Genomic DNA, 27,785 nt, shown 5'->3' on the forward strand with positions numbered 1-27,785 from the left:
TAGTAAGGCTTCACTTTTACAATGTGGAAATGAGGCATCAAAACCTGCATTACTTTCACAGTGGACAGTTATCTCAGTACAAAGAGACTTGATGCTACAATGCAGAACACTGAAATGGCTTCAATTATCAGACATCATTGAGACTCATTGTCTTTCTTAATCCATGTAAACGCTAAAAACTGGTTTTCTTCTTCTTGATGAGGCTGACCTCTGCCTTAAAAGTTGCTGTGGTGCCTGTTAGAGGAAGACTGGAAAATGTCCTCTCAAGCTATTATAATAAAGTCATGATATACAGTAACATTATAGCACTCAGTGGTGCCACTCTGTGGTCAAGATGTGTTCATGTATTCCCTTTTTGTTTAAGCCTACTGCAACTTTTAAAAAGCAGAACCAGTCAACAAGTGAAATACCTCACTGAGCTGCTGCGCCACCTGTTGAGACACAACCAACCCACCCTGGATTTGTTTTGAACTTTTCCCACTTCGATTTTTTTTTTCTTCGGAATTCTTCATAGGGCAAGCTTGTAGAAAGACAAACTGTGAGCTAAATTGCGTGTTGAAATAGTGCGTGGAAAAAAAAAAATTGAAACTGCAATTCATCTTGTGCTTTTATAGAACATGGGCTTTAAAATACAGATTTAAACCATGAGAACCGAAAACCAACTACAAAGCTGCACAGTCAAAGGCAGGCTATTCTATAAAGTTTAATTGAAGTCCTGTTTAGTTACTGGTCGCGGAAGTGCCGTGGGAGCACGAGCGCATGCTGTTGGTAATAAGCAAAGCAATGTATTGGCTGCACGAGGCTGCGTCACTTCCTGACGGAGGACAGTCGGAGGCGAGAGAGCCGCCAGTCCCCCACTCTGTCGTTGTAGTAACGGAGACACCGAGCAGCAGGTCACCTCAACACTGCAGCCGGACGCATAACAAATGCTAAACCAGCCAACGAACAGCTGGAGTACACGTCGCTTGCTCCACGTAACACTGCTGGATAGATATTTTTGTGAACTTGACGTCGTTTGGACCTAGAACCGACACCGGAGCCGGATAGCGTGGACTCCTCGGGACGCAGAGCAGGAGCACGAAAATAACTTTTTTTATTTTATTTTTCTTCGTGGAGGAAATAGCTTTTCTTTTCTTGGTCGCGCGCGCAACAGTGGACCAAGTACAAATCGTTTTAAGTTCTGGCGTTGTTTTATTCCGCCTTGCTCGTGGAGCTGTTGACGAGGGAGGCGGACACCAGAGAAGCGGCGGCTCGGCAGCCACCTGACCTCCTGGAAAATAACACCGCGGCTAATGACACGCAGGCTGAGATCCTTACGCGGCTCATTACTAAGCTCTCTGACGGAGCGGGACGAGTCTTCCGCGAGGCTGTTGCATGTCCAGTCTTGACGCACCCTTTCGCATGGGAAGTTTGTAGAATCCAATTACTGATATCTAAATCATGGTAAGTGATAATTAATTTGTATCAACTGTGACATCGAATTAGTTTGACTTAATTGCCCGTTGAAGTTTCCCCCTTTAACCGCTCTGTCCACCCAAATTGCAAGTAATAAGCGGATCATGTGTCAGAACCAGACAGCATGGATATAATCGGAGTGGACGTCCTCCAGCGGTCGTGATGCCAAGCGCCGGTCTAATCCCGCGCCGCCAGCCCGCAATGCCTGCACTCTAACCCGCATCAGTGTGGCGCCGTGTCCCGGTCACACCGCCAGGATGAGCAGCACCGACCTGGAGCGCATGTCGCTCAGCTCCTCGGCCAACTCGGTGGCCTCCAGCGCGCGGACGTTGTCGGCCAACGTGAGGAAGCTGCACAACGCGCTCAACCTCCTGCTCAACGACTTCGAGAGGGAGCAGTTCATCCACTGCCTCAACGTCTACCACTCCAAACGCAACGTGTACGACCTGGTTCAGACCCTCAACGTCATTCTCAACGCGCCCAGCAAGCGGCAACTTCTGCCCATGCTGCGGTTGGTCATCCCCCGCTCCGACCAGCTTCTCTTCGAGCAGTACACCTCGGAGGGCCTCTATTTAAAATCGGATTCAGTCGCAACAAGCAATGGCAACGCCGAACCCCCGCAGGGCGACTTCCCCGGCGCCAGCCCGACTCCCCCGGGGCATTTTTCGCCGAACCCGCCCGACTTTCAGGTGGCGTTGCGCGGCTCGCCGGACAGCTTCAGCACCAGCAGCGAGGGGACAGCTCCCCTGGTGCCGCTGCTCGGGAGGAACTTTGTCCACGAGCCGCCGGGCGAGATCCGGCAGGTCACCATGAAGCGGCACAAGAGCAACGAGGGCCTGGGCTTCAGCATCCGCGGCGGCTCGGAGCACGGGGTCGGTATCTACGTGTCCCTGGTGGAGCCCGGGAGCCTGGCGGAGAAAGAGGGTCTCCGGATCGGTGACCAGATCATGAAAGTCAACGACAAAGTCTTCGACAAAGTCACTCATGCCGAAGCAGTGAAGGTAAGTTTATTATTATTGTTTCACTAAACCTGCACACATGCAGCTCTTACAGAATGCACATTCATCCTGTCATTACAGGGTGCAGATTAGTGAACTGGCACGAATGTTACCGTCATGGGAACTATTTGCATCGGTCTTGTCCTCTTAACGATGCTACATCTCCTGTGCATTCCCATATGTGTTTGTGTCTAAACTTAACCTCTTGGAAGTTAACAAGCTTCGATTTATTGAGGGGAATCGATTTTGTTGGCTGGAAACAGTTTTGGCAATTTGTTAGATCTGCAAGAAATGTAGTGCAACAGACATTACAGGCCTACAGTTAACACTACAACACTATACTGGGTGTAGTGTTGTAGTGTTAACTGTAGGCCTGCAGGGATCACTACCTCTAGGAGTGTAACCTGACACCTTCAATAGCTGCTGGTGTGTGTGGGTGTGTGCGTGCGTGTGCGTGTGTGTGTGTGTGTGTGTGTGTGTCGAAGAAGCTGAGTGTTGGCCCCAGTGCTCTGAAGCTGTAGACTGAGAATAAGGACTGGGACAACTTTAGCCTTGTGCACTGTTGTTAATGCCACTGGCTGTAAATAACGTCTATTAGCAAATGAGGCGATAAAGGAGCGTGTCTGATTTGTGTTCAGGGAAGATTGATTCAGTAGGAAACCTTGTGAGGTCCTTGGTTTTATGAGCTGTCCATGGTGCTGAAAATTCATCTCTGCGTTTTGTTCTCTGTCTCCTGACCGCCCCCCCCCCCCCCCCCCCCTCCTTTCTTCACTCAATACTTAAGTCATGCTTTTCTGATCAATTTTGTGATTGCACTCATTCACACCTATTTGCCCATGTCATCACAGGGATGCAGTTGTTCAACAAGGTTCCAGTCAGTTTTTAACCATCTGGAAAATCACACTCACGGTCAATGCTTTTGCTCCTTATTCAGTGATTTTACTTCATTTTAGATATATTTAAAAACGCATACCAGTGAAAGCGTATTAACTGGGTGTTACATATACTCTCTTATAGCATATGTCTCTTAATTAAACCTTTTAAGCTCGGAGCCGTTTTTGAGGTCTCTGAGCGAAAAAAAAAGCATAGCCCTACAAAACTGACCATAGCTCTGTAACTACAAGGTCGATTTTAATAATTTTTGTTGATATAATCAGATCACAACACCTGTGACATAGTTTACAAAGGTCATATTGTGAATATGTTGCTGGTTAATATAGAAAATAAGACATAACACAGCTGAAAGTGAAAATATTCAGCCTCGCCTGGGAAAAATGCACTTTCAGTGATAAAAGGTTATTGAAATAATGCAGCTAGCTCCCTGAATCTTTCCCAAGTCATAGCATAACTGATCAGTAGTTATTAAAAAAAGGTTAAAGTGGAATAAAGTGGAATAAAGTTAAGAATTAGAGGTTTTAGTCAGGCGAGGCATCATTTTCGAACCAGCTGTTGCAGCTCTTACATTGTACTTTTATACACTATATAACTATATATTTCACTTTCTTTATCACTCATATGATTCAATACATCCAAATACAGATAATAGGAATCATATTCATATTCATAACATCATCAGAGCCAGTTTTGGCTGTCATCTGTAGGATTTTCTCATTTCATGTGTGTGTGTGTGGCTGGATCTCAGCCTATCCTCGGTCGATTTCCAAAAACAACCTCTCCTTAGACGCGTCACAGGCTTAGGAAGACTCATGCCAAATTTGGTGGTGATCGTCAAAAGATTTCATAGAATAAAGTTGCCAGAAGTGAGGCGTGTACCCCGGCGGAAATTTCCGGTCGCAGGCAGTCTGACCACTCGCCCAAGCCCCCTTGACCGCTCTTATTCTGGAAACAAGTCGGAAGTCAACAGTATGCAGTTGGCAGCAATGACTACAGCTTTGGAACGGAAATTCCGCGACGTTATTATCCATATTTTGAGAAAACTTGGGCGCATACCCACGATTTTGTTCGGCGGAGGGCAGCATGAAGGTACGTTTGATCACACACAACTGTTTAGTGCTTCTACGGATCGTAAAACAGAAGTTAGTTACGTGTTCCGCCACGTGTGCTAATGCTATTACATGCTTTGTATGACTGGGTAGCTGTTAGCATGAGGGTACAAACATTGATTTACTGTACTCATAGCGCCGATTTCTGGCCCGGATTTGGTGCTTTTATGCCACGATATACTTTTGCTTATATGAGTAGCCTATAGTTGTCTTTGGAGTTTATAATAAGTGACTTATATGATGTTGTTGTCCAGACGTTGCTGGTTCATCGAAGAAAAAAAAGTGGCCGTGTCCACACTACTGGCTAACAATCATGCTATTTTCCGCATGTGAGTTTGAGGGGTTCTGAGCCAGAGAGCCCCCAAATTTGGGGGCGTCGAGATTAAGAGGTTTTAAGAGTCTGCCTCTTGTGGGAATCACATTTTAATCTCAATGAGGCTTTTACCTCAGGGAAAAAGAAAATAGTTCACCACTCTGATTTTGTCTTTTTCAGGCAGTCCTGATTGGCAGTGACATTGAGAGAGGAGTTATTTCTCAGTTAAAAAAAAAGAAGAGAGGAAGCAATACCGCCTGCACAAAGCCACAAAAAAGTGCCAGATATCTATAAACTGCTTTTTTGGAATAGTGATTGAATGTCTGTAGTTTAAAAGGTCACTGGTTTGTTCCCGCCGACAACCGGGGATTATAATGTAGCTCAAATTGAGTCCTCTCTAACCTTCACTGATCTTGAAAAAGCTGTCCGTGTTTTTATCTCCTCTGGTGTGGACCTTTTGTAATTCACTTTATGCAGGGCTAAGCCACGAGGCAAACTCTTACCTTAAGTAAATCCCAAATACTGCACCTATAGGATTTTAGATTAACACCAAGAGATGAGAACATGTTCCCCCTGGTTTAGCCTCGATTCACGGGTTGGTTAAGAAACATTTTAGGCTTCACAGTGTCAATGTCCTTGATACATTTACTGTATACATAGATACATTTATCTCTTATCGTACGGCGCTGATCCTCTGGTTGTGTCTTTATGGTCGGGGCTCCACGTCGGACCTTCTTTAGATAAATGCATTTTCATGGTTTTACTGTTACATTCAGCAAGGTTCACAGGCTGCCACTGTAGGGTGCACCCCCGAAAGTGAAGCCAAAACATCTGGATCGCCCCTGTTGGATAGCTGTCCGTTTGGGAAGCGCTTTATTTGATATGCAGCAGAGATTTCTATGAACGGCCCACTTATTTTAAATGTCAATTTTGCCGTTGATCATGTTCATTTAATTGTGGGGTACCAAAATTGTGATCATGATTAATAGTCAATTAATTGTGCAGCCCTAACTTGAAGGGCTTTATCTGTCTCTGAGGAAGATGCATATCCCCCATGTGTTAATTCAGTTTTCTATTGACGTGACAGTGATGATGCATGTTGAAGTGATGAGGTCATTGTCTACAGATCTGCTCTTCAGACTAAAGACTGCAGCAGAGCGCCTCTGCACCTCATATTGTACGTGATGTCAGACTGCTTTGGATAGAATACTAACTGCAGAATTAACCATCCATGTGTCTACAATCAATTCTCTCCACATTTAAAACGGTCTCCATCTGTGAACTGAAGGCGATCGCATGCTGCTTCTGTACTGTAAGTGAAGAGTGTTGCTGTCTAGGTTTCTTTGAGAGAGTGCACATCATTTGTTGTGTGAGGAGTTGGGTCGGTTGTAGGACTGAGAGGGAGTGAAACGCTCCTTATATAATATATGTATCTTCATTCTTTCTTCATTTTCTTTATTGTGTCATTGTCAGCAAGTCCTTACTTCGTGCTCTGCTTCTCATTCCACTATTAGGCCATGCATAATGATTATGGTTTATGTCTAACTATGAATACCACTAGTTATACTGCGACCACTGCTGCTTGGCCTATACTGCTGTTATTAGTCTGACAGGCAGCCAACTAGGAGAGAAGCCGTCTCTGGAGGTTATTAATGCTTCACCTCAGTTATTTTAATGCCGCCTCATTTTAGTCTGAATGCTATTACAAGCGTTTATTACAACCGTACTCCTTTTAGCTGTCTAAACTCTGCCAGACCTACGAGTGAGCTCATCATTGCAAACTCATGATGTGCGGCCAAAACGTTGTACAAACACCCTTTCATATTCTGGTGCAGATACCAGACTTTAATATTTTCTAAACAACTATTGTCTATGTAAAGATATGGTGGAGTCATTTCTACTTGAGCAGAGAATGAAGTCTCTCTCCCTCTGTTTGTGTTGTACTTGGAGTTTCTCTGTGCTCAGTGCATGTTAGTGCACGTGAGTCCCAGGGTGTCAGCCATCTCCATGTTGAGAGCCGTGTCCCTCACTCATATTTATGCTCTGAATTTGGAATTTAGCAGCTTTTTAAATGATTGAATATTTGCATTCTGAATACAATTCATTTGTTCAATAATTCTATACATCAAAGTTTCTTGCTAAAGTCATTTTAACACGTATTTATTGTTAACTATTTATTCTTAAAGGGAACTGCCACTTTACAAACTACCAGCCAATCTGAAAAAAACCCGCTCAGTGACTTCAAGCGTCTGGCACATTGTGACCGATGAAATGTCACCTTTGAATGAGCTGCTGTCTGGATGCTCTTGATGAATGCAGTTGAGACGCCACATCTGATCTCGTCCCCTGACTGAGAACTGAACTCCCACAGAGCATCCAAACTCAAAGCTCCATCAGTCAGTGTTTTTATATTAAAGTGCAGTCGAATGACAGCGCGTATTGTGAAAGTGGTCCTAGTGATGAACCCGAAAAGAGTTATCGCCCAACTCTGCTGCGCCGCAAAGCTTGGGATCTTTCAGTCTCACAGCTCTCATCAACCGTGTTTCCAGCAGCGTTTATCAGCAAACAAGCTCTGGTAAACCCACCGTGTACTCAACTGTCACCAAACAGCAGACAGACATAGCTAGCAACTAGATCGGGAAGAAAGTGCAACATGTAACAGGCAAAGAGTCAAATATTTTTCTCAAGAGTGGGTGGAGACTTAACTAGTAAAAAAGGAGTGAATATTGAACTTCTGTTCATCAGATGGACCGAAACGTGACTCCGCGTGAACGATAATGTTGATCCATGTCTGCTGGATGCGTAAACAGGCACTTTCTATTGCAAGCCATCTGTAAAATCTTCATCAAGTGATAATCAGTCAGAGCGGTTTGTTTCAGCTATGTTTGGAGTTGTATGAGCCAAAAAAAAAGGATTAATGCAGATTTGAAAGGCCTACATCCCTACGTTATCATTTAAAATAAGTGTACATTGAGTTGTGTATCAGTTACAGTATTGCTCTTGTGCTCAGCCCAAATTGTTATATAGAAGTCTCAAAGCTTTACCACCATCACACGCACATAAATAACAAATCAGTAATCCTACACACACAACAAGGCTGGCTTTAAATACGTCTATGCAACTTATTTTCTACTCATTCACACTGTTCCCCCCCCCCCCCCCCTCCCCGCTGTATGCCTCTACTTAGGCCTAATCCGCTCCACTTTAGCCAACCTGTGTTGCCTGATGAGTTCAGGGATGGCCTCTGAAAGCAATAGATTGTTGTTTACCCCAGGGGACGAGTCAAGGGCTTACAGCTGTATAACTCTCTGTCCTCTTCCTAAGAGCCCGCCTTGGCCCCGGTCCCTCGACTCACTGCCAAGGTTAGCTCCCCTGTCAGCATTTAGTCTTCTCGTCATCTTCCCTGTGCTGGACGGTCAGGAGAATGTGACGTGATGAGTTGGGACATACATCGTGTTGTTTTAGAGCCACACTAGCATTGAGACAAGCAGTCTTGTCTCGCTGTCGGCCACAGACTGCCTGTCTCTGTGATTTATTTTTTTTTAATCTGATTTGTCTTAAGTCTGAGGAGGGTGTGAGAGGGAGAAACAAAGGCCCATAGACAAACGGCTAGGGAATCAGAAAATAAGTCGCACGCAAGATTGGTCGACACGATTTCCTGTCTTCCTTTTTGTCTTAAGTAATTATTCCGAGAAAAACTGTCTTTGGGCAGTTGAAGCGGTGACCTTTCTTGCAAAAGGGACCAGAAGGAGAGGCGATTTAACACAAAAGAAGAAAAAAAAAAAAATTGGCTGGTTTGCTAAATTCGCTGGGTCGACACCTGGGCAGCTGCCAGGCACATTGACATGCAAAGACTTGGCTACAAGTCAGAGAAATGGGAGCTGAGCGGCACTGCAGACTGCTAATGGTTAGTGTGTTGATGAGATGGAGGGAGGCAGATAGAAATCTCGTTAAACTTGAGGAAGGTATTAATTGATTCATAGCTCAGAGCTGATTCTGCGCTTGCGATGGAGGTTGGTTTTGCAGTTACTGAGCTCAAAACCTAAAAAGAAAAATCCACAACATTTCTATCTGAAGATGGCTGCACATCTGCAGCAGAATCCATTTGCATGTTATTATACAATGGTCAGAAATTGAGGCATTATTTGAACTTAAAGGACCCCATGCAGTGGCATCTTTGCTTCCTTCATATGGTTCCTTTTGAAACAGGATGTTGAAGCTTAAACAGAGAAAGGGAGTTGCTCTATTGGCCGGAATATAAGGCAACCTTTTTTTTCTGGAAATTGTGTTTGTTGTGTTGTATTCGAGGAAGTGTTAGAACGAGTTAGCCTAGTTTAACCTGCGGGAGCTTCTGACGGCTTGTGTAACATGTTTTTCTATACCACCGAGGAAATAAATTCCAGATGAGTGAGAGCGAGTCAAAGTGTCCCCTGACGTCTTTACCGCAGAGACGCACCGGGGACTGAATCATCCGTCAAGCTGGCAAGAATTACCGCTCTCGCAGAATGTCATGATGAGGCTAAAAGCTGAGGAAAAGGCAAAACAGTCGGAGGAAACGTTTGCAGAGGCAGACGGGAGAGCTTGTGAATACTGTATGTGACTGACAACAGGCAACGCAAATGCAGGATTTCCATTCTGCCTTGATGAAAGTCCTTCATGTCAGTTGAAGGATGAGGACTCTAGTAACTGTGGGAAACTTTCCAAAAAGTGTTTCGTATCTTCAAAACTTCAAAAGGTTTTTCTACAAAAGCGGAGGGGTGTTGTTTTATAATGTCTTATATTTGGGCCAGTATAGTAGTCTTGTGAAAAATGAAAAAAACATGTTTTTGTATTTTTCTATATATTCTATTTTTATAAATGAATTGCTTTGTTGAACTGAGTTCTGACCTCTGACTCTGCAGCGGTTCCAGCTCAGACCACATGTCGTGTGTGGTAGCAGCAGAGCAACGTGAAGATGCACTGAACATAGCGCTGAGTAGCAGTATCACCGAAGGCGTCTCTCTTGTAAACATGAGGCTGATTGTTGCCTAAAGGCGCCCTGAAGGTTTGACAACGCCACAGTAAAAGCGCACACGTGTCATTTTGGTGAAATCACAGCAGGAGTGAATTATTTTGCTTCTCTCCTCATTTTCAGCCCGAACAAACGACTGCTAACGTGCCCATGAGCAAGAAGACACTCTGATCAAGGACGGTGTTAAATGCTGGCTTGCTTAACAAACCTTCAACAAAATGATTAATAGATTTCTGCCAGTTTCATCCAGTACAGATGGCATTTTATATCGCAAGACACACTTCTTTCATTGGCGAATGAGTGCGCGCGTACAAATACTTTATGTGTATACAAATCACGGTGCGCTTGCTGTGCCCTGATTTGTATGGAAGGTTCACCTTCTAAGTGGCTAGGAGAATGCAGCAGCTGTTAGAGAAAATGTCACCTCGGTCTTGTGACGGCTACATCTCTTTCAAGTGTGCTGTACGGGCTTCACGATGATGAAATTCATGATGAAATGAAGAGAGCTTTGGTTCGCTTTCCAATGTTTTAGGTTGAAAAGATTTGTGGGGCAACATTAGCAACCTTTCTTGTTGCTTTAGCTCACACAGGGTTTATTTATTATATTACCATTGGCAGTGTTAATGAGAATTCATTTTCAGTGCTGCAGAGACAGAAAGCACAACGATGCTTAGTCAGTTTTCCCTGAAATATAAAAAAAAATATATATATATGATTTACGGACTTTACAGGTACTACAGTTTTCCCAGTGAGGGAACCAGTGTATGGTTAGTTTTGTTGTCACTGCTAATTTCCTTCCTGTTTATGTTGACTGACAGTCAACAGATTCACGTGGACAAGTGTTGATGAATAACAGTTTGCTTCTCTCCGTGCACAGCTGAGGCCCCAGTGATCTTCGTGTGGCTGAAGCTAGTGACTGCTGTATTATGATTTTTATATAGATATTTTTAAACATTAGTGCAACATTTTACATGTAATGTGAAGCATTTGTTTCGAAAAGTTATGCAAGGGGCATCCTGATAGCTCTCTCATTTCCTGTCTGTCTATTTCTATAATAAATCTTTAAAAAGAAGAAAAGTCCTTAAATTAATAATTCAAACACTCACTGTCCAAGTCCCCACACTTCCTCCTAGCCAGCCCCTGCTTTGGATCTCACTTGTGAACAGTGCTGATTTGGTAGAACTTTGACAAAATCATGAACTGAATATTTTGTTATAATGCAGTGAACTGGAAAATTGGACCGTTAAAATGCTTATTATTCAACTTGGGCAACAGCAGCTTATAATAGAGAAGACCAGATTGCATTGTTGGACCAGCCTGGAATCTCTAATTTGACAAAGTAAAAGGCTATTACTGCACTTCAAAAAAAACTATCCTCGTGGTGCCCTTGAGCAAGACACTTTGCACCTCTCCACTCTATTGGCCAACAGTTATTTGGCCATCGGCTTGTTCTGGCCGGCCTCCAGTTGTGGCGGTATGAGTATGAAACCAGTCATGGCTGAAGTTTGAAGGGTCAGTGCTCATTCTTCTTAAATCTTTGGCAGCTCGAACTCTCTGCCTCAAGGACAGAAGGAAGTTTCCATAAACTGCAGCCCTGTGCTGTGAGACGCTGGACATTTGCCTTTTCCATCCGCTAACGGTTCTCATGTCGGCCAAAAGTTTTAAGAGAAGAAGAAATCCATAAGTTTGACTCTACCCGAAACAATGCCTCCCTTTCTCTGTTGTGTTTACTGCAGTTTAAAACACCATCTCAGAATTACCATATTCACACAGCACAGCTGGAGGCTCTCCTTCATTGTCCAAACATTTATCCAACCCACATTGATTGAATGTTTGCACATGCCTTAACTCTCCCTCACCCACAGATTTAACCAAAACGTAAGTGCCTTTCGCACACGCATCCTATCCCTGGATTGTTCAGAAACATTTCCTGCATGGGTCGTGTGTGAATGGGAGCAGGGATCCGTATTCAGGGGAATCTGCACCGCCGATTTCCCACCTCAAGACCTGATTACATTTCAGGGGAAATACTGATGTGTTATGAATGACAGCAGTAACATTACAGGAACATGTACGTAAAGGGTTACTTCCTTCTGACTGAAGACACTTAAACATAGATCGAGTTAACCGGTCACAAGACCACGCTGTTGACCTACTTGAATCTGCAACTTGTTTTTGATTAAGCATTTCTGCAAACTTGTCAACTACTAACAGTTCCTCTGTGGCCATGTTCCTGAAAATATCAGGAGACGTCTTCAGCCACAAACACGCACATCTGGCCTTGCACGATAATCTTCCTCTGTTGAGTTCTTATGTCGGTTGGTATGCATAAGTGTTGCATTACCGCCATCGGCCGGACCGTCCCTTGCCCCATCTATTCCGGCATTGCTGCGGCATGTGTGAAAAGGCACAGGACGGCAATGTTCCTGGATGTAGTGCATGTATGAATAGTGAAAATCACTAGCGGTGTCTGAAAGGATATTCTAGTAACATACCGGGAACTATTTGTGAAAGAGACTTTAGACTGAATGCCTTTCTTCCCCCCGTCCTTTACCCACATCGGCCCCTCTATATTTGAGACCATATTTCTTACTCACAGAAAGTGAGAGTTCTGTTAGTGAGGACTGAAGGTGGAGGAGTGAAACTCTCTCAAGCTTTTAATCAGGAGGGAAGAAGAGATTTTAGTGCTGGTTAGATGCGTTGGCTGCAGGATGGGGAGTTGGCAGATGGGAAAGGAATCAGAAACGGGATGGATGGACCAAACGACGCATAAAGATGCAAAGCCCTCAGCTGTGTTACCACACGCGGCCCCATGCCGGCCAGTGGACAGTCAGGAGTGTTGAGCGAGGAGTCAGTAGGCAAACTGCCAACAATAGGTGTTTTAAGAGTGTGAGTCACCGCAACCACACAAGGTCCTTGAGCATGCCGCCATAACGGGGCACCCAGCATATTTTACAGGTTGTTGCAGCAGAATGCAAGATTAGCTGTGGACAGACACAGAGGTGCACAATAACTCACGGATGCACGCACACTAATAATAATAATAATAATAATAATAATAATGATTTCAACCATATCGTCCAGCCCTTCCAGTAAATGCAACGCCTCAAAGATTCATGTAGCACCTCAGCTGTATTCCTCTTGGTGATTATAATGTGAAATATTCATGAATTGCTTTAATTAAGTGGGCGGAGGCCATTTTGAAACCGGCGTGGTGTGCTACACTGATGAATATTGAAATGTTTACTGGCGTTGGAGGGTTGATGTCAAGACTGTGTGGGAGATGATGGAAACACACTGAGAGGAGTCATGCACGATGTCATGTTCAGCATATTTAAGATATCATTTCACACTTGTTGACGTTGTATCCAGCTGTTCTGTGCCTCCTTTACGTTGACCCACACGCTCACCTTTAGTTGTCTAGACTAAAGGTGATAAAGATGATAGCTTTATACCTTTTTGCTTTCACTCAATTCTTGTATACGAAGTGGGCTGGTACTCACTATTGACCAGTACCAGCACCTAATACATTTTGGGGCTTCTCACAAGCTGCCGGTACCCTCCTCAGCCCTCTCCATATCAGGTTATCTGGGTGATTCATAATGGCTCATAAACCATATGAACATGAAAACAATGTGGCGGGCATCAGAACGAGCCGACCCACAGCCTGTAGGGTGCTTTTGTTTATTTATGAGCAATTATAATAAATTAAATGTTCTGAATCTGCTCTTTTGATTAACAGAATATGATTTTACAGGACAAACATTGCCAGAAAAGTTAAATGTTTAGCAATGTTAGCAAGGTTTGTCTTAAAGCCTTTTGGGCGTTATTGTAATAATAGCACAAAATGATGTACAATCTTATAGTTTTAAGTCAAAATCCTGAAAGGTTTTCTTGGGGGGGGACCCCTATCACAATGGCTTTTTTAAACTTTTGTTAGTATACATGTCCCGTATACAGTATTAATGCAAGCTCACACATGTGCACATAGAAACACACATTCAGTTCACTCTGTGAGCCTTTTCCTGGCACTAAATCGGGAACACTTCTCCTCTTTCCGGTCCTTTTGTGTCAAATATCTCATCCATATGTCCATTGAAAGGCAGCGTTTCTATTCTCCTCTGGTTGGCCCACCTGGGGTCCCTCAGACAGATCTGCTGCCAAAGTGACTCTATTGTAACGGTCTAATTGCTTTACAATGGAGCCGCCGAATGCTTCAGTTAACAGCGAAGGCGTCCCCAATCTATCACCTGGTCTCCACAGCACCAGATCACCGGAAGCAGTCGTTAATATCCGGTCAATGAGCTGAATCCCTCCGTCTCTGTTCACTTCTGTGTGTAGGCAGGAAATTATTTATTCTATTAGACCCTTGGGTGCTTGGAAGTTTCACAGACATCAAATGTTGTTATTGAGGGCCCGTGGTGAGACCACTGAGTTTATTGAAACACAATCAATTGTCAGTTTATTAGTACACCCATCAAAAACTGTTAAAGTCTAACACAACAGCCCTGTAGTAGAACTAGTGCTGGGTATTGGTACTCGGTACCTCTAAGCTATCAACCAAAATAACTCTGCCTCTGACTACATAGCACTTGTTGCCTGCATAAGTTGGATTGGTTAGGGTAAGGGTAAGTATGTCAGGGTGAACCAATCAGAGGTGGAGTAGGGCGGGTCATGCCTTTGCCATAGTAGGAAAAAAATATTGCATTGTTATTGTGATACAGCTATAATATGCAACACAACAGGCCACTGCCACAAAGAAATGGATGGAATCAGCTTTTTTTGACACAATTAGCTTCACAAAAATAATTTTCCTTATTTTTTTACGTAGCTACATTGCAATCTCATAATCTGTAAATCCCTATTTGTAATATTGTGTAATAGTCCATTGTACCAGCAGGCAGCATCATAAACCTTGACATAGTCGACTAAATGATCTTAACCTGAGATATGCTATTGAATTAGTATGTGCTATAAAGAGTGGAATGTAAGAAAGAAGACAACGAAAACAAGACATTATTTAGAGTGAAGGAATAGTTAAAGTTGAGTTTTGTCCGTGATGATAGATGAAGGCGTTTCATTGATGCCCTCGAGACTTGTGGTTGGACTGAGCTTGTAGTTGTTGTTGTTGTTTTCTTGAGGCTCCGTCTCAACCATTGTGAGACTACAGGAGGTCTGCTCTGAATATCAATGAAGGTTTAGACGGTTCATTGTTACTTTGTCTGTTGCTCCTTGACACGTATAATTAGGAGCCGGGCACAGGCAGAGATGTGTACAATATATATGATAGCTATAGGAAAACCTACTGTTCACAGGGCATACAGGTATATTTGTTGTATTCGGCTCAGTGCAGTTGAGTTTTTCCACACTTCAGATCGATGTCTATGATTGGAAGCATCGTGGAGAAGCTGTCACCTGTGCGATCGATCGGTCGCTGTCACCTCCTGAGCTGCTCCTGTGTCTCATCTCATCTTTAATCGGCTCACTGAATGACAGAGTAAGCTGTAACTTCACTTATATATGACCACGCACGGCCTTCGCAGTGTGATAGGCTATTTGTCCTAAGGTTAATATATTGAGAATTAAAAATATATCTAATTCCAGAAAGCTGTCATAGTATAAAGAAAACACCACCATATGCATATGTAAAACAAGTTCACTTTTTAAATGCAATCAGAACTGTGGAATTTGCATTTATTACCGTCACACTGTAATATTCATAGAACCCTTGTAATTATTTATTGAGAGGTTTAGTGTCACATATTTTATTCCTAAAAATGTAGAAATGGTGAGATTGTATCTGCTCCCCAATGAACCTTTTTATTGCACAGATATTGGTCGTCTTACCAGGCTTGGTTATTGTAAGATGTGCTGTGTTTGAAGCTCTGTGGTTTCCTCAGCGGCTCGTACGTTCTGCTGCTCTTGGTAGAGACTCACACACTCACACTTACACACATTCAGGAGGAGGAGGAGGAGGAGGAGGAGGAGGAAAATGGATTTAAAAGGGTGACGTAAGCACAAGGAGCCACGATTAAATAATCTCCTCCCTGAGAAAAAGACTTCCTGGGAGGTTGTGAAGTCCTCTGATGTGTGAGTTATCAGAGCCGGAGCGGAGTTCTAATACTGGGAGTCCTCAGAGGAGAGACACAGGGTTGTTTTTAAATCCCAACGGTGTGATGGAGATCTTTATAATATGGGTTTAATCACTAACATATTGAGACAGTGACCACCAGCAGCACACTAAATCTTCTTTTGTTTGTCTGGCAGATTATATTATAGCCTTCCCAACACAAAGAGCGCTGACCAGCAGCGATCCGTTTGCCGGCCCAGATGTCTCTTTTATGATTGGGAGAGGAGAGGAGCCCTGCAGGTCATCCGATACTGTGGAGCTGCCTTACCTATCTCCTATCTCCTACCGACACACACACACACACACACGCGCACACACACACACACACACACACAAGCACACACACACACCTCCGTCTTCCATACCATCTGCTGTCTGACACTCTTTCAGCAGGAAAGAAATGCACAAACCTGAGGAATAGTGAAAAAAGGAATAGAGAATGTGGTTTAGGAGGTGGGAAGAAAGCAGAACTCTGTCGCGGTGGGTTGCACATTTTTAAGTAATGCATGCAATTATTTGATAAGGGGATGATTCCAAGCAGAAGTGATGCACGTAATGTACATTACCATGTACTCATGTTGGCTGGAGGTACGTGATGGGCAGCAGAGCCCGTCGAGTGTTCCCGAGTTTGCATAATTTAAGAAGAGAGAGCGTTACCGCCTCGCTGGGAGTACATGTCTGCTTTATTGGTGCACTTTGGTACTTATCGCTCGGTGTGGTAATTTAGCATTCATACAGAGGACTAGGGTTCCAGTGTGTTGTAGTGTTTACAGCCATCCGTCACCCAAAAAAATACTAAAAAGTATTTAGAATTGATCGCCATATTTCATAGATCAACACAATTGTTCTGTTAATTATCCACTGATGATCTCATCAAAAGAAAATGTGATATTAAAATAAATGTGGCTTTATAAACGTACGTGAGACATGTTTCTTTCTTTTTTTTAAATGACATTGTCCAATCCTAAAACCTTTGGCTTCCCTCAGAGCGCAGCAATCCATTAACCCTGGAGTTGTGGAAAATGATCAAAGCGTAGAGAAAGAAAGGAGGCAGAGCCATTTGTAGGCTGACTCAACTTTCTTTCAACATTTCCACCTATTCTCTGCGGCCATTTTAACAAATTACTCTCGCTCTCCGTCTCCGGCTTTAGCTCCGCTCGCTCACTTTCTCCGTCTCTTTATGTCTTTTCTCTCCGTGTCTGTCAGTCACTGCCGGTGATCTGAGCGTGTACACCTGCACATGTAGAATGCAGACAGAAGGCTTCTACGTGTTCTTCAAAGAAAGATGCACAAAAACACTGACACAGAGTAAACACACTGCAGATGGGTGTGCATTCTTGTGATGTATTGAGGGCTGATGCAATGTAGTGTACTCCCGTGTCCATTAGTGTGAGGGTTGATGGCTGGTGAGGATGTTTTTTGTTGTGCTGTGGTCCGTCCGTTCAGCTGGTGCTGAGTCCCGGCTAACTGTTCCAGAGGCAGCCAGATCCAACATCTGTGTGTGGTTGCGCAACCGCTTTGCGGTCAGACCGATTGTTTGTGACATGAACCACTTCCAATGTCTCGCAAAGTGTTACAGTTATCTTTTATCTTTTGTGTGAACGATAACTCATTTTCTCTGAGGGAGAAAGGTCTCCGTCTAGCCTCAAAGCCACACTTGAAAACATGATGGAGTAATAATGTCTTTGCCGACAGAAGCCAATTCAGGCTCCTGGAGGGATGGATCAAGGATCAAGGCTGCTGTTTCAAAATCAAAGAATACATTTGTTCATCACAACATCTTTTTCTCTCTCTCGCTCGCTCTCTCTCGCTCGCTCGCTCTCTCGCTCGCTCGCTCTCTCTCTCGCTCTCTCTCTCGCTCGCTCTCGCTCGCTCTCGCTCGCTCTCGCTCTCTCTCTCGCTCTCTCTCTCGCTCGCTCTCGCTCTCTCTCTCGCTCGCTCTCTCTCTCTCTCTCTCTCTCTCTGTCTCTCTCTCTGTCTCTCTCTCTGCTTCCCTGTCTCTTCCCTTCTGTCTGTGGATTGCTACAATGGGGGGGGGGGATACTACAGTAGACCATAGAGAGCTTTTTTTAAAGCCTTGTGTCGAAAGCATTTACATATAAAAAAAGGAAATGCCAGAAATGAATAAAAACACCTAAATGTTTTCAGAACATTTCCCATGCTTGCCTGGGGTGTAAATCTTGGAATATCGATTAAAAAAAAAAGACATTAATGGTAGTTTATTAATGGAAACAGAATTTCTGGATAACTACCCTGTCGTACTTCTTTTATTTGTATTAGTGTAGACACAGCATCGGCATATTGCTGCGATCAACCCTTATGTATTTGGATTTTGTTTAAATTAAGTTGAGTTTAAAAGTTGCATAACATTCCTGAAGGTAGTTATTCGTACAAAATCCACATCTTCTTCTCCCTTTTTTAAAACATGGTAGTTGAGGCTAATCTCGCTGCGATACAGAGCCCTTTATACTGAGAGAAGGGGATGATCGCGAAGATTGAAGACTGAAGGACAATACCGGTGGCATCACATAATTCACCCTTATACTGTAACACCATCTGGGGTGAAGCCTCGTATCTCTAGCATGTCCTCTGTCAGGCTATCAGACTTTGATGTCTGATAGCCTCTGTCCCGGTTGGTTCCAGCAGCAATATGAGGAGCATTAACTCTCCTGATATTGCCAGGGTCAAACTAAGCTGCTGCGGTCGTGATAAGTTCCGACTCGGCACAGACTATGATTCCCGACAATGTGCCATGTTTAAAGACTTAAAACCAGCCGCGCACGGATAATTGACTCCATGTTAAGGGGGATGATTATTTTATCTCTGGGTTGTTTCTGCTCGAGTTGTGTTTGTATTAACGGATTGTGGTGATGGATTGAGCAGAGTGGAAAAAGAGAAACCAGAGGGATGAGAAGGAGGGGAGGAAAGGGGGGGAGGGAAAAGGGATTGAGTCGGACCTTTTCATTTGTCCACAGCTGGTGTGTTTGTCAGAATCCAATACACAATTATCACCAGTGTCCTGTTCAGTCCTCTGTGTCCTCTACTGATTTGATTAATGTCGTAGCGAAATAGGAGAGAATTCAGTGAAAGAGAGAGAACAGTATGTTACTGAGCATGCAACACAATAGGTCAATAGACCATTCAAGGCTTTCATGAAACTCGTGCTTTTTTCCCTTCAAGTTGTCCAATCAACTTGTCCTTTTTAACTTAGCTTCTATTATTTATCTTTTTTTAACCTGTTCTTGCTGCTGAATGAGTTTGACCTGAATATATCCTTCATAGAATATAGTAGACCCATCTGTCTGCTTCTTTCTGCTTCTTTTTCTCCCCACTTTTACCAAAGGTTCTCTAAACTTTCTTCAGCGAGTGCAGTTAGTGACAGTGTGGGCTCCATGGTAGCTCTGACAGCTTGACGGAGTAGCAGCAGGGGGCGGGGCTTAGCAAACAGTCAATCGATTCATTCATATAGACTAATCCTTTTGGTACCAATTCAATATAGAGAAATACGAACCAACTTAGGTATGACTGTATCACATATATTCTGCATCTGCTGGTTCTGAAAACCGTTTTTATTGAGTAAAATGATCAGAACCAAGATGCCATGTTTTGAATGGACCTATTCTACCCTGCTCATCATCTTTAAACATGCCTCTGTTACTGTCAACTGAAGCAAGCAGCAGGAAACAACTTTTGGGTGTGCGGGGACCTAAACACCAAGGGAAAAACAAAACAGAATCCACAAATTTGCTTGGAAAAAACGGGTAATGAACAAAAACAGGGAACCTTAAAGTTCGGGTAATCTTCTTCAAAAGCTAATTTTTTGTTGTATTGTTGAAATTCTCATTACTTTCCGACAGCAATCAATATTCAAATGTTCTTACAAGAAAAAGAAAAACAATCAGTAGCTCTAGCAGGACTATAATAAGCCGGTCCAGTTCGGAGACCTGAAGGGACGGGCTGTCATTGTCGCTGACTGGCGATTCTCTTGCTAGAGTTAGCAGCCTTTGGCGCTACTGCTGCTGGCTACTTTCATTGGAAAAGAGTTGGCATCACTGGGCTGTTTTTTTTTTTAATTGGATGATTTTTTTAATCAAGCGTACTCTTGCTGGTTTCTCAAGATTACCAACCCTAGTTTTAAACATGGCGTAGCTCTAATTGATCTTTAAACAAAAGGGTAAAGCTCTCATTGTTTCCACCAGGATAACACAGTGTGTTCCTCTCCCAAGGTTTTTACAATTCTTGACTTGCATTGCTTCTATTTTAGAAGAAGCACAAACTGTCTTGTTTCTGCCTTTAGTCCTTTCAGGGTAACACGGTGAGGTTGTAATGCAGGCCTTTCCCTCAGCTTGTCACCCCGTTAACCCCAAGTGTGTGTGTGTGTGTGTGTGTGTGTGTGTGTGTGTGTGTGTGTGTGTGTGTGTGTGTGTGTGTGTGTGTGTGTGTGTGTGTGTGTGTGTGTGTGTGTGTGTGTGTGTGTGTGTGTGTGTGTGTGTGTGTGTGTGTGTGTGTGTGTGTGTGTGTGTGTGTGTGTGTATATTTTAAAGGTTAGTCAGCAGACTAGAGCGTACCTGCAGTCCTGGAGCAGTGTGTTTGTGCAGATGTTGTAAGTGTGTGTATGTGTTTGCGCTCTCGTGTGTGTAGGTGAGGGAGTCAAGTTCTGGTTCAGGACAGGTCAAGTGTTGGGGAGCTGTAACAGTCTCTATGGTGTTGCTCTCGGATCTGGGTGAGCACTCTTATGTTTTATTACCTTCACTCTCCAAGCCCAAGGCTATCAGCTCCCCAAGAGTTATCACACCTTAACCAGACAGGCACACACACATGGAAAAACACTGCACTTACAGTACACTCTCACCATAGTCAATACCCAAAATCTTCATGACTGGTCATTCTGCTTCTGTCTCTTTGGGACATTTTCTCATTTGCGTCTCCGGCGGTCAGTCGGAGCGTTATGAAAGCAACTTGATGTCTCTTTTGCCTGCGGTTTAAATGCATCAACGCTTGATATTCTGCTTTGACCTCCGCCGTCTACCATTAGCGCCTGCTTGTCTGGAGAGCCCATCAGGCTGCAAGAGGCCGGGGCCTTCTGTCATCTCTCTTTCTCTGTTCGAGCAGGTTTCATGGGAGCAATTGCTCTCATGGAGGCTCTGATAATAGCTCATTGGACCTCCGATCATTGGCTCCCCCAGTAGAGCAGTTACGCTATTCACTGCCCATTACACCCTTTCTGCCTCGGCCCTGTATAAACTGTGGCCATGCACGCACATGTGGGCGTCCACACTGATTGACACGTACCGAGAGAAAGCTGGTCCAATCACGTGAAGCCAAAAAACAGCTTGTGCTTTTGTACTATTGATTCTACGTCCCCATGCGCTAACCTGCGTGATAAGTTGTTTTGGCGTGACTTGCTTGGTTTTGGAGATATCGGCCATAGAGATGTCTGCAAAACACATGAGGAAAAACTCAACAGCAATGTTTCTTTTCAGAAATCATGACCCGGGTTATCCCCAGTAATCCACAGACCTTGTTGTGTGCAGTTTCATGTAGGAACTATTTTCTTTCTACCAAACTACACCTGCCAACTGTATCCCCTTGCAGAAGGAAGCATGCAGCTACTAATGGACAAGAGGATTTTTCAGCACTAGATGTAAACGTGAATTGCGTCCTTCAATAACAATTTAAAAACATGAATTAAGGGCAAAGACACATGTATATCAAGGTTAGCAGTCCTTTTAACACATAATGAGGTGTCTCTCCTGCATTATTTATCAAAAACACATCACGCAGTTTTTGTTACAAATAATTAAGATAAGCATGTTGGTACAACCTACATTATTCAGAACATAAATCACGTGCATTTAAACTGATACTGGCAGTGGTGCTTTGCAAAGTGAATAACTGCCGAGTTGTTTCATCCGATAATGACTTGAGGTCGACAGTCACATTATTTTAGAGACTGGAGCAGCTTGCCAATGTACCCGAGCCCGACTGAGGCACTGCAGCTGCTTTATTTAAAGAAAAGATAAAAAACAGAGCGTAGTTGATTAGGTTGGCATCACTCACTATCAGCAGATGATGCACATTCCGACAACACCTTCCCATTTCCCAGTATCGATGCGCTTAAACCCCCCAGAAAAGCTTTCGTTTGACCTCATATGCTCTCCAGATTGTCACATCTATCCTGACTACTTCTTTTCTCCATATGGCACATTTAATCTGTTCTATTGACAGTTGACGAATGTCAAATGATGCGTTGATCTAAAATACGGCCTGTTTGTGTAGCTAACCATTAGTGTGAGCAGTATGTCAGCAGTACTGCGATCTATACACATACAACCAGTTCTTTGTAGCCTTCCTTACAGCTCGTTCTGCAGCTGATTTGTTTTGGTATTTTGCCTTCTCTTTGTGTGAAAATGACAACAAAATGAGCACAGAGATGGAAAATGAAGATTGAGAGAGAGAGAGGAGTACGACATGCAATAGTCCCTGTCTGGAAACGAACCGGGGACCTTGCAGCTACAAGGTTATGGCTGATCTGCAGGCTCTGGAGGCTTGTGTTGTGTAGCGCGGGGAGAGGCTGCAAACCTTTTGCTCTGTTGTTGTGGGTTTTCTGTTTGGCTGGATGCGTCCGTGTTCATGCCATGTGTGCACAAGCACACACACAACCGAAACACCTGCCTGGAAGGCAGAGAGAGAGAGAGAGAGAGAGAGAGAGAGAGAGAGAGAGAGAGAGAGAGAGAGAGAGAGAGAGAGAGAGAGAGAGAGAGAGAGAGAGAGAGAGAGAGAGAGAGAGAGAGAGAGAGAGAGAGAGAGAGAGAGAGAGAGAGAGAGAGAGAGAGAGAGAGAGAGAGAGAGAATTTCCTTGAGTCATACCTGCTGTTTGACCCCGATAACAATCTCTCGCTCTCTCTGCAAAAAGATTGTTACATATTATCTGATGTAGTTTATGACACTTGTACTGATTAATTTACGTGATTCATGATTGTGATCGTCCTTTCCTGTATGTTATGTATCTTACGAGTGCAGTATTCTTTGTGCTCTGGTTCGTCTTGAAAAAGAGATCTTGATCATAAGATTGGTCTCAATGAGACTGAAGGAACAAGAAGGACAAAGCTTCCACATCAGTGGATCTAAAAAAGGGGATAAAAGATTAGAGGGAAATTGATGGGGGTACCCACCGATGTTGGTAATTTGCAGGTCAAACTGATCTAAATTTGTCCATTAGGGATGTACTGTATACATTCAACACCATTTCAATGTATTTAATTAAATTTGAAGCAGGTCTTAATTACATGTTGAATTATAGTCATTAATTCACTAGACGTCGTTTGAGCTGCAAGTCACCAAATCAGTGCTTACTTGGAAATGGCAAAGAGAAGGTGGAGTAGAGGAAGCATGGTCACGGCATGCTAATTTTGAAGCAAAACGACCAGAATGAGGGAGGACAAAAGACAAAACCTAAAACGGAACAGAAGCTGTTTCTTCAAAAGGAGGTGTTGAATACAGACATTCCTGTTAAACCATAAACTCCGTAGAGATCTGCAGTACTACAGAGAGGCGATTTGCTGATGCATTTAATGAATGCAAAGTGATGCAGTCGTCAGCTTCATTATATCATAAAAGCTCCTTGTTGGCACTCAGCCCCGTCGTCACCCACTCCCAATACTGACTCATGGTGTCAGTCTGTTTCCCCGCCATCATGTACAATACCAGCGTTTAGCGTTCACTCAGTGGCTCTGTCATGAGGCTGGAAGTTGTGGGTGTTTGGAAGTTGTGGGTGTTTGTGCTAATGCATTACGCTGTGAAGTGCCCTAGCTTATAAAGACACTTTCCTGTGAGGCTAACCTGTAAGTAAGTTATACATTTTGTGTCATTTCTGTAGTCGATAAATCCTTTCATCTTCCTTCTCTTCGTTTTTTCACTTTTGGCTGATTGGTTGGTCTGGTTAGATGTCATTGGTTGTTGTAGCCATTGACTCTTTTTTTAAGTCAGACATTTAGACTTTTCATACCAGGAACAGCACAGGTGGAACCAGCTCACCTAAATGGAATGCAGTTATCAAATGACCCTTCACTAAGCCCCGCCACCCCGCTGCTACTCTTTCAAGCTGTCAGAGTTGCCATGGAGCCCGCACTGTCACTAAATGCACTCCCTGAATATCATCTAACTTTTGGCAAAATGATTTCAGAGAGAAGCAGACAGAAGGGTCGGCACAATATGTGTTTGAAGGATAAGAATGTTCTTCCAGCCTCTCCAGTCAACGAGTATCACTGTTACACAACGTTTAACCACGGCGAGCTCCAAATCCACAAAACCAGCCGCAAAAATGAAGAGAATCTGAAACGAATGAATGAGAGTCTTTGGAGGAGAGGCGGAGACTTGTCAGACCGTGGTGGGAGCTGGTCAATGCTACGCTATAATTGTCCAATCGAGGGGGCGGGACTTAGGGTCAAGTGCTTTTTTCTGCTATGACGAGTCAGAATGTCTGAGGCCAAAAAGGTCTATTGTTGTCGCCTCAATTACGTGGGATCAAGACTTTTCATTGATGGACTGAATATCACGGCGGTGTATACAGAAGAAGTTCCCACACGCCTCATTAGCTTTCAATATGGAAGAGTTCTGAAACTGGGACAAGTAGACTGAAATAGATGATTTAATGACGTCAATGTTGCCCACGGGCTCTATATACAGCTGAGTAAGGCTTACCTAGTGTGATCTCAGTGCGTGCGTGTGTGTGTGTGTGTGTGTGTGTGTGTGCGCGTGCTTTTAGTGCTTGTGGTTTAAGAGCCACTCAAAGTTCAGTGGTGCGGTATGAGGAACCTGTGGGGTGATCCAGACCTCCCTGTCTCTGGCTTCCTGTCTCTCTCTCACGCACACACAACAGCTCCGTCTCTGAGAGAGAAGCACGGAGTGCTTTAGGGAGCTATAAGTGTCAGAAGCAAAGAGATGTGCATATTGGTGCGTGTTGGAGAAGCAGAGGAAGAGAGTGTTTTTTTGGAAATGACAGCCCACACGTCTGTCTGCATTATTCTTTTTCTCCACATGGTCCGCTGTGGTGAAACGTAGGTGGCTTTGAAGCTTATCTTACAGGATTTTGGAACAAACCAGGGAAGTGTGTGCGTCTTTATGTCTTTATTTCTACCTTTCCTGTCAGTCACATGCATACCTCACATCTCATTTTCTTCTTCTACACTTTATATGTTTTAGCTCCTCAAGCTGCTGAATGCTGATAAATCCCTACTTTTAAAAGGCAATGTTCCTCCTCTACAGTATCCCTTTCCTCTCTGTGATTTGTAATCTCTAATTATCTGTTATTATATGAAAGTGCACCACATTTTGACTGAATAGTTTGCGATAGAGTCTTTAATGTTGATGAAAAAGGGCTCTTGTGAGGGACTAATCGACATAAAGATCCACTGACACACACACACACACACACACACACACACACACACACACACACATCAGTAATGGCAGACAGCTAATCAGCTTAACTCTTGAAACACTGTCTGGAAGGAGCTTTGTCTGGCACAGTTTTAATGTTTGTGGAATGATATCAGTGGTTGAGAATGGGAAGACTCCTCTCATAATGACTTCTTTCCTCTTGTAGGAATTACAAGTCTGAAGCTGCTGATAACTTTATAGTTTGTGTTTTTTTTCTCAAGGCTGGGAGTTTTGCTCTACTGCAGGATGTCAGCGTACAGAGAGAGGGATTAAAGATTTTAAAACCTTCATCCTACAAACACATGCATATGCTCACACAAACATCAAAGCTCACAACACAGAAATTCACGGAAAAAACGTCACTTCTGGGAAAACGAATGCCGACCTCATCCTGCACAACAAATTCAGACGAATAAAAGCATCATAATTTGTTCAGAAATCGCGACAGTCTGTCCTTTTTTTATCAAATCAAACAACCTAATTCTTAAAAGTTTGTGGGTTGTGATTCCTCATTGTGTTATCCTGTCACAACCAGGAAATAAGTCACATTAATGAAATAAAGGTACATTTTCATGGCTTTTAAGCATATCTTCTATGAATTATGCATTTGCTGCGTTTGTACATCAGCAATTACATTTGAAGGAAAACATCCTCTTCAAATGTATTTTTTCGGTTGCTTCTTGCTCCAATAATATTTACAGTATTAAACGGCAATAATTCATACTTTTATATTTACATTGACTATTTGTATGAATGAATGAATGAAACCTTTATTGCCCTTAAGGAAATGTGTTTTGCACAAGGAACATAAAATATTATGAAGACAACTTTAACAACCATGACAGCACATAATATAACATCAAAAACATCATAATAAAAGGTATCATTTGGGAAATCGATAAGGACATCGGGTACAAGATCTGTGAGAGGTGTTGCTTGAAGTGACGAATCATCATTCTGAATCATGACTCGACTCGGCAGTTCTCAGCTCTACGGAGTTTGTACCTCATTGTTGTGTTTTTCCAGCTTTACTCGGCTTTTTGTTCTCACTACTCTGATCAGCCTTCAGGCTCTGAAACACCGGACCGACAGGCCATTGTAGGCCCTCAGTGAGCTTCTGTGTCACTAGCTTTTGCGGTGTGTCACGTACCGTTGGCACTAGTCAGCCCTCGCCGGCAACTTTTCTTTGACAATTGAGCCCGTTGGTGAGAGAAATCACTCTGATTTGCCGTTCAGCTTATGTGAATCAGTGCAGGAGAAGAGCATCGGAAAGCAAGCGAACCAGTTTAGTCAAGAAGGCTCTTCTCATTTTTCATCTTCATCTCAGTATTCCAATACTCCTGAAAATAGACAAACACTGCTTTGTCTCATTTCCTTTCATGCAGGCGTAGAACGTACGCGTTAGTTGTCTGTAGTCCCCACGGTGTGTTCATATGCAACTTTTTGTTTACACAAATGCGACATGAGACAACGCAACAGTCGTTCTTTGATGTCGGTTTGGTGCGTGTGTGGGCCTTTAATTCAGGACTCGGCACACTTATGTTGTGAACTTTACACCATCTGTTTAACAGCAGTCAGACAGAAGGAGCAGCTCTCTGGTGAAAATAGTGGAGCAATTAGCAGCTAAAGAGCGAGCGGTGTTGGTGTTGGTGTCGGTGGGGATTAAACCAGAGGTAAACGAAGAGTGAATATTGAACTTCCTCTTTGGGATTCATCAGGTGGCCAGAAACAAGACTCAAAATGAATGCCCTTGTTGCTCAATATCTGCTGGATGTGCAGAGCAAAGCCAGCAAGCAAAGTCTGTGTGCTTCAGAGTCAAGGAAATCAAATCAAATAGATGAAATATACAGGGGCCAAACAGACATGAGACACACATTAAAACAATAAATACCACATGCTACCAAAATACATGTCTAACCTAAAAAACTGTGAAGATTATAAGAGAGCTGTGTTATTTTGACCGGCTTTGAGTTTCAGCAGTTTCGCCAAATGTTTCGTATACTTGCCTGCTGTTAGTTAGTAGTTGGCTGAAGACTGTAAATTTAGATTGTATGGACCCAGTTGTAAAGGTGAATTGCTGCATCCAATTTCTTTGGAGCAAGTGGCTAGACATTACATATTGCACCTTTAACCATATCGTATTGCCATGCACAGATATAAAGAAAAAGATAGGAAGACAATGTGTTGTTGTACAATATAGTGTTTCTGAGAAGGGTCTACTGCGGCTTGACAGCCTTCGCAGTGAGCTGAACAGGGGAAGTTGACACAAGTAGCTGCATTGTTTTGCTTCTGTTCTCTTTGTGCTGCTGCATATCCCCTATTGACTTTCCTCATGGTCTCACACACTTCATGGCCACACACACACACTCACTCTCACACACACACACACTTCACTGTCTCTGCCTGACAAATAACGGACATTGGATTGTCGAAG

At 43.5% G+C, this 27,785-nt stretch overlaps 1 protein-coding gene across 1 annotated transcript in view; it reads left to right on the plus strand.

Moving 5' to 3' along the window:
* Nucleotides 1-1,617: 1,617 nt before the first annotated feature.
* whrna (whirlin a) overlaps nucleotides 1,618-27,785 on the plus strand; it is a 123,842-nt gene continuing 97,674 nt past the window's right edge. The window contains 2 exon segments of the mRNA XM_076079911.1: nucleotides 1,618-1,641; nucleotides 1,644-2,456. Of these exon segments, the coding sequence (XP_075936026.1) occupies nucleotides 1,618-1,641; nucleotides 1,644-2,456 (837 nt within the window).

The sequence above is a fragment of the Anarhichas minor genome, unplaced genomic scaffold (assembly GCF_050575085.1).
Source record: "Anarhichas minor isolate MPS153535 unplaced genomic scaffold, ASM5057508v1 ptg000073l, whole genome shotgun sequence".
Lineage (NCBI taxonomy): Eukaryota > Metazoa > Chordata > Actinopteri > Perciformes > Anarhichadidae > Anarhichas > Anarhichas minor.